The sequence below is a fragment of the Galeopterus variegatus genome, unplaced genomic scaffold (genome assembly GCF_000696425.1).
Source record: "Galeopterus variegatus unplaced genomic scaffold, G_variegatus-3.0.2 Scaffold805, whole genome shotgun sequence".
Lineage (NCBI taxonomy): Eukaryota > Metazoa > Chordata > Mammalia > Dermoptera > Cynocephalidae > Galeopterus > Galeopterus variegatus.
The window spans coordinates 466746-474396 of NW_007726916.1; the positions used below are offsets into that span (position 1 = coordinate 466746).

General features: G+C 44.1%; 1 protein-coding gene across 2 annotated transcripts in view; it reads right to left on the reverse strand.

Annotated features, from left to right (window-relative positions):
* The window catches only part of ZMYND8 (zinc finger, MYND-type containing 8), a 69496-nt gene extending 62709 nt beyond the window's left edge, over positions 1-6787 (reverse strand). For both annotated transcript variants that reach the window (XM_008572549.1, XM_008572548.1), the window contains exons 1-3: positions 6679-6787; positions 5160-5275; positions 35-516 (exon numbers count right to left, since the gene is read on the reverse strand). In XM_008572549.1, coding sequence (XP_008570771.1) covers positions 35-516; positions 5160-5275; positions 6679-6756 — 676 coding nt within the window. In that variant the 5' untranslated portion in view covers positions 6757-6787. The remainder of the gene's footprint in view (positions 1-34; positions 517-5159; positions 5276-6678) is intronic.
* Between the last annotated feature and the right edge of the window lie 864 nt (positions 6788-7651).

The following is a 7651-nucleotide window of genomic DNA, read 5'->3' on the forward strand; positions in this document are numbered from 1 at the left end:
CCCCCCCCCCCCCCCCCCACCGCCTGTGGCTGACCTGTGCTCTTATCGAGAAAGTCCATGGACTCCTCGCTGGCGCTGAAGTGGCTGGAAGTGGCCTTCTTCTCGGTGTCCTGTTCCACGTCGGAGCCCGTGTGCACCGAAGAGTTTGTACTCATGGGGGAGCGTGGCATATCCGACAAGGAAATCCTGCGGCCCGTGCCCCCGCTCAGCATGGGCTTGCTCATCAGGATCTTGGGGGACGCTGTCATGTCAAAGTTGAGCTTGACCTTTTCCTGCTTGTCTATCTTGGCAGTGCCAGCGCTGGGGTTAGTGGGATCGAGCAGCATTTGGTACTGGCTATTGGGCGTGTAGGGTGTCCTGAACGGAGAGTAATTAAAAACCCCAAACTTCCTGCGGATGTTCTCCACATAAACCTCCATTTCTTGCATGGCACTGTTGAAGATGCTTTTAGTCTTTTTCACAGAAAAAGGAATTTCTTTAGACATGAGGTAGCAATTATTAATTGGAACCCAGGCCCTAGAAGGGCAAAAGAAAAAGAGCATTTAAGTCAACTTCAGCAATTTCCAAGATTGTTTTTCTTTTTTCCTTAATGCGAATCAAATTAGCCTAGTATGTCTGCCAAGGTTCTTAAATGCTTATTCTATTTTTAAAGAACGACTTTGTTTGAATGGCTAATTAATGATCCACTAACAGACACGGTCTGCCATAAGGACATAACATGAACAACACAACTACAACATTAAAAGGCTCGATAGACTTAATCATTTTGATCCATTAAAAAAACAAATCCCCTTTGCTTTTTGGCTGGTAGAGAGTAAGGAAAGTCACTGCACCCCCTCAACTACACCTGTGAAAAGAGAATTATGCCCCAGATCTCATTCAGCTGCAGGCAAACATAAAACGCTATCTTTTCTCATTGCAATTCTAAAAGGGACTAGAAGGAAACTTTAAAAAACCATATCTCTAAAAGGAGGCACGTTTTTGAATATGAGATAATTCACAAGGAAAATTACTGAAAAACAGCCCTTTAGACTTTTGGGTGTGCACCTTTCACCTCCATTTCCAGGCCTATACCATCTTCCCACCATCAACACCCCACACATCCCACTGTGCTCTGCAGAGACAGACCCCTGACAGCAAAAATGCTGGAGGCTGCTTTTCTGGAACCAGCAACCTGCATGACTGCAGGAGGAGGTGGCACCACTACAACCACCAGTATGGATGACAGCACAGCTGACACATCCAAGACTTAACTTTGCCACCACATATGATTCCCCAGCCTCAAGCCAGTTTGTAGCTAGGAAACTGGTGGGAATGAGCTATTCCAAGGCCTTTTGGATTTCATAGACCATAAACTCAAGCCAGGTACAAAGCAACAGGGAGCAAAGTGGACTTTGGAGAAGTGGAAAACTCATGTCTAGTTCAAAGAGAAAGAAGCATCTACTCAGTTGCTACCCAAACTGACCATGTAGCTACTGAAGTCAACATTACCAAGTCTTCCAGTATTTTTTTAAAAAGAGAAAAACTGAACTTCTTATATTACATTTTACACCCATTTCAACAATTGGCATATAATTCCTATTTTTAAGAGAAAACAACCAAGAAGACATAAATCATGTCCATGGGACAGAATTCAGAACAGAGGCAGAGTGTTTGCATCTCTTGATGATGCTAGATTGCAACAAAAACTAAACCTTAAAACCCCAAAAGTAATTTCTGAGTGGTGGAAATTCCCAGCTTCTGGTTTGACTGCTATCTTTCTGCTGAGTCCTGAAGAACCAGCCAGAGGAGACAGGGCTGAGCAGGAGCCAGTGGCCTCAAGGTGAGACTGAGACTGGTGGGCGGGATCAGGACTAGACAAGCAGCTGGGATCCCCAGGGCTGCCCCTGGGCACAAGACTCCCCTCCCAAGCCAGCCTCAGCTCTTCATCCATAAAATGAAGGATGAGCTATTTGGAGGAGAAACTAGAGGAAAAAACAAAAAGCCAGCACCACCAGGCTCTATCAGACAGCTGGTCATGGTCTTATGACCTCATTCCCAGCCCCACCCTGCAATTCTGTCTGATCTTGAGGCCTTAACTGTTTCCTTCCGGGTTATCAAGGGCTTTCAGTGCAGCTGCTTGGTGGAAAAGTAAATGCATTTATTTTCCTTAAAGCAAGCCCAGGAATTTTTTTTTTTTTTTTTTTTTTAAAGATGACCGGTAAGGGGATCTTTACCCTTGACTTGGTGTTGTCAGCACCACGCTCACCCAAGTGAGCTAACCAGCCATCCCTATATAGGAATCCGAACTTGTGGCCTTGGTGTTATCAGCACCACACTCTTCCGAGTGAGCCACGGGCTGCCCTCCAGGAAATATTTAAAGGAAAATTAGATTTGCTTTACAATATAAGGCCTCTGAGAAGGACAATGTCATGAGAGGCCCCATGGCAGCACAGGTTACAGAGCTGTAGTTCTAGAGTTACAGTGTTTCAGTTCTAACCCCAGGTTGGCTGCTTCCTAGCTGTGTGACTTTGGGCAAGGCATTAACCTTTCTGAGCCTCAATTTTCTTATCGATAAAATGGATAAAAATGGATAAAATGGATTAATCGATAAAAGCAACTTCTACAAAAAGGTACTTAAAACAGTGCCTGGTGCATAACAGGCTTTTTTTTAAAAGCTCTGCAGGCATTAAATATTTCCTACATTTTTACATAAGTATGTGTGTGTATAAAATAAAAGAAAAAAAAGCAAATTCTTTCAAAAAGCATGCATTAAGACATGCCTCAATTTGTGCAAGAGCCTCCTCCCCAGGCGCACTCTAGTATTTAACTTAACAATTAACATGTGGTATTTTTGTGATATTTCTTCTTCTGCTGTCCTAACCTACTTCATGTACACATGTCCAGGCTTATGCTTTGGCCCTACAATCCCGAAGTGAGCTCCCTGAGAAAGGGACAGTGTATTTCACCTCCTGTAGCCTCCTTTCAGTATCCGCATCCAGTTCCCGGGTCTCACTAAGAGCATGCTGTCCGTAAACGTGGCCGTTCTGCTTTAAGAAGATCATGTCAGGGAGGAAGACGCTGTCCCAGAACGAAAAACTCCTCTGAGGAAGGGACTCGCCCACAGCTGTCAGCAACTCCCTATCCAAACATTCCTAGACCTCCAAAGCATTGTCACCCCACCACTGTGGAATGTCCTTGACAACGCCCTCAATGGCCCTCCTCCCCCAAAATGAACCCTCAGCACACACACTCCCTTAAAAGAGAAGACACTCCAGCCTCTAAGAGGGGTAAGAAAACTCTCATGGCCACCAGACTTATGCTGCTTTCTTTTTCATAAATGAAAAGAAGGGGCTCAGCTTCTGCGACAGCTCCCACACAGAACCAAGGCCTAAACCTGCAGGTGCTTAGGAAACAGCCTCTGGAAAAAGTGCTAGCAAAGTGCATGCATCGTTCTTAGTGTCCTTTAAGTCTACTTTTCCATGGCGTCTGACAGATAAAGACTAAGGTCTCTGCACGTGAACACAGAGCACAGAATCATCGACTTGAATGGTCTGGGAATAAATACCTGGTGCATACAGGCAAGCCCCCCCCCCCCCCGTGCCCACCTATATCCTAAGCATATAGATCTACCGTGTTACCTTATAGAATGAGAATCCCAGCTCATCAAGACAGTCCATACTTGCCATGTTCTGAGCATACACAGCCTGCCACTAATTCCTCCAGCTCTTCAAATGAAAACCAAACTCCTGCCACCCCTGACCTCACCTCCTACCATCCTCTTCTCCTCTCACCCTGTTCAAACCACACTGTCCCCCAGGCTTTTCTCGAACACTTGAGGCCTCAGCCCTTCCCTGCCCCTGGGCCTCTGCTCTTGCTAGTCTGTCTACCCAGATCTTCGCCTCAGGCCCAACTCCACCTCCTGATCTTGGATCATTTTGCCTATTTGTTCACTTGTTTGTTATCCATCTTCCTCAGTAGGACATCAGCCTTCAGGCAGGCAGGGAGAGTATCTGCCTGGCTCACTTGTGTATCCCCAGCATCTTGCATGGCCTGGCGCACAGCAAGCACCAAATATGTATTTCTTTTAATAAAGGAATAAATACATTTTAGGAAGAGTTCCAAAAAGAGCAGTTAAAATCATAGCATGATACTTCCTACCAAACCCACAGCACCTCAACTAATTTCCATTTTGTCTCCTGACAATGGATTGTTGGCATTCCTAGTCAACAATTTTGCAGATTATTGGGGGATTCACACTTTTCTTTGACCTGTAAGATGACAAGCAAAATTTAACAGAGAGTAATATTTCAGACTCCGGGGCTGCGATCCCGATACCGGTCAGTAAAAGAGACAAAAAGGAAAAAAAAAAAAATATTTCAGACTCCGTTGTTATTTAAAAATATAAGCTGTATCTTCTGTATATTCTAAGTGTGTGTATGTAATTTTTAGTATGTGTATTTTAAACACTTTTCCCTGCATACTCACATAGTTTCTCAAACTGCTTGGTGGGTGCCTCATTTAATCAAAACATAACTTGCTAAAAGAGAATTAAGATATTAACCACTGTTCATCTCTGTCTACCTGTTGTTCTCGAGCACACAGGGGCTCCGCTCTAAAGGGAACTGCTATTAGCCAGAATAATTCACTTTGCTGTGTGTGGAGGGAAAGGGGAGGGCAGAAAGGCTGGGAGGGAAGGCTCACACCTGTCAAAACAGCATCCCCTTATAATTTCCCATTTTAGCTTCAGAGAAAAGGGAACAGGAGGGAACTACTCAGCACAATGATAAGAGATTCATTTACTAGCAATCTGGGAAAACACTTCTGATCCCTGAAAGCATTATTTTGAAAAGCAATTTGCACGGTGGTTTAATTTACTCCAGAAAATCCAAAAAAAAAAAGAAAAGCAAGCACTTAAAATAGCCATGGAACCCATTCCAATAATGGTTTCATCAACAGAACCACTAAAGCAAGGTTATTTTCTAACATACCTGAAAAAAAACCAAAGCCCACACATTATCAGGCTTAACAGCACAGAAAAATATTTCTCAACGACAAGATCAGTGGTATCATGACAATAAACAAAATAATAGCCATACCCTCCACCTCTTTTCTCATCCAATGGCAGAACTGAAAGCTCATTTACAGCCACAGGTTCAAAGCCTGTTTTTAACTCCCACCTGTCATGTTGTCCAAAGAAACGGGCATCAACCTGCCCATCTTTATCTCTCAGAGCTTTTGCAGGCCAGAATGGAAACCCCTTCAGTTTTGCCCAGACCAAAGGATGTGGATTGCTCTAGGGGGAAAAAAAAAAAAAAAAAAAATCCAGTTTGTACATATTTAACAGCAAGATACACATTAAAGCTTGGTATGTGAGGACAAAGCAAGGAGGAGGCAATAAACGCCACAAACAGAAAGAACAGTTTCAAGCAGGGTTTGCCCAAGTGGTATTCCCTAGAAGGTGTGTGGCCAAGAGCCTGGACAAGCTGGGAAGGGGGCCAAATGGTGAGATCGGGAACTGCATGGTGACAAAACCAGGCTTGAGTCCTGGCTGTGCTACTACTATTAGCTGGGTGGCCATGAGCAAGAGATTTCACCTTTCTTCCTTTTTTTTTTTTTTTTTTGGTGGCTAGCCAGTAATGGGATCCAAACCCTTGACCATGGTATTACCAACACGATGCTCAACCAAGTGAGGTGACTGGCCAGCCTAGATTTCACCTTTTTGTGCAACACAGAGACATTAACACCTACACCCTCTGTTAAGTTTGAATTAAATGTGCATCGTGCCTAGCATATAATAAGGGGCAGTACTAGCTAACGTTATTCTTTATCAAGGGCTACACAGAGACTTATCTATTCAGGTGTTAACTTCAGAGATAGGAAGAGATGATAGGCCAGCCCGTGGCTCACTCGGTAGAGTGCGGTGCTGATAACACCAAGGCAACGGGTTCGGATCCTATATAGGGATGGCCGGTTTGCTCACTAGCTGAGCGTGGTGCTGACAACACCAAGCCAAGGGTTGAGATCCCCTTACCGGTCATCTTTTTAAAAAAAAAAAAAGAGATAGGAAGAGATGTAAAGTATGGTTTGGTTTTTTTTTTACGTTTCATTTTTTGTAAAGTATGTTTTGATTCTCAACTTTACTTATACAATCTTATCCCCTCCAACCTACTTCAACCTTCCACCTGTCCCCACCCGAGCCCCACCCCCACACATACACCAGCCGACCCCAACAATGTACGTTTCTCTGTAGAACACCAGTGTGAAAAATGCAGATCCACAGGGGAAATTAAAGTGACTTTCTTTCCCACAAGAACCACAACTTGGGAGAGACCATGGAATTAATGCAGGGAAGTATTTCCAAACCTCTTAAAACATACCCAAAATAATTTGTAAGTGACATGCTCATTTAATACTCATTATCTGGATAGCTTTGCCACATCCCACATCTCTGATGAGCACCTTTTACTCTGCATCCCGCTAATCTAACCCAGTAAACCATGATGCTGTCTTTGGCACATGAACTTTCAGACTAAGGTGTATCTTACCTGGATTACTTTCACTCTCTCATAACTTTATCAATAAAAAGTTACTTTAAAACTTCAAAGTTTCATCCAACTCACCTAAAGAAAGCTGTCTTAGGGTAGTCATCTAAGGCACAGAGTTCAGCAAATGAAATAAAAAGTAAATCCAACTTACACAAGGCTCACAAAACCAGTTATCTCGTTTTTGGCAAGCAGCTAGATAACATTCTGGACATACTTCGATCTCATTCATCTGTAAAGCAAAAATACATTAGAAAGTATCACCCCAGGGGCCCCACATCTAGTGGCCTCAAATACTTGATGACCTTCAAGGATAAGAGTAACTAAAGCCCCACAGTGGAAACACTCTGGAGATGAATCTGACTACTGCTCACCATTCCCAATGCTTCCACCTAGTCAAAGCCACCATCATCTCTCTCTAGACCAATGAGACGGGTACCTCCGGTGTTTCCCACCTTCTACTCACCATGGCTCATATGTACGCCACACAGCAGCCAGATGTCTTTTACAAAAATAAATCTGATCTTAACCTTCCCCTGCTTAAAAGCTTCCGATAACCAACCATTATACCAGTGATTCTCTGTTGGGGCAGTTTATTTTTGTTGTTGTTGTTGTTTTTTGTTCTTTTTGAGACCGGCCACACCACGCTCAGCCAGTGAGCGCACCGGCCATCCCTATATAGGATCCGAACCCGCAGCGGGAGCGCTCCTGCATTCCCAGCACCGGTAAGGTGCGCCACAGGCTCGGCCCATGTTGGCGCAGTTTAACCCTTCCCTCTCCATCCCACTATTTCTGGAGACATTTTTGGTTGTCACAACTTGGGAGGCAGGAAGGAGATAAATAATGGAATCTGTGATGTACAGGACAGTCCCCACAACAAAGAATTCTACAGCTCCAAATGTCAATAGTGCCAAGTTGAGAAGCTGACAATAAAATCTAAACACTTGATCGGTTCTCTCAAGGCCATGTGTGATGCATCCTTAGCCCACCTGCGTGAGTTCCTCTTGTAGTAGCTCCGCCCAACAATCCCTGCCAGCCACTTTGGCCTCCTCTGCTTGCCATGCTCCATCTCTAAGCACACTGTCAAAGGAGTTAATTAATACTACATTGTCCTATTTTATTTCCAC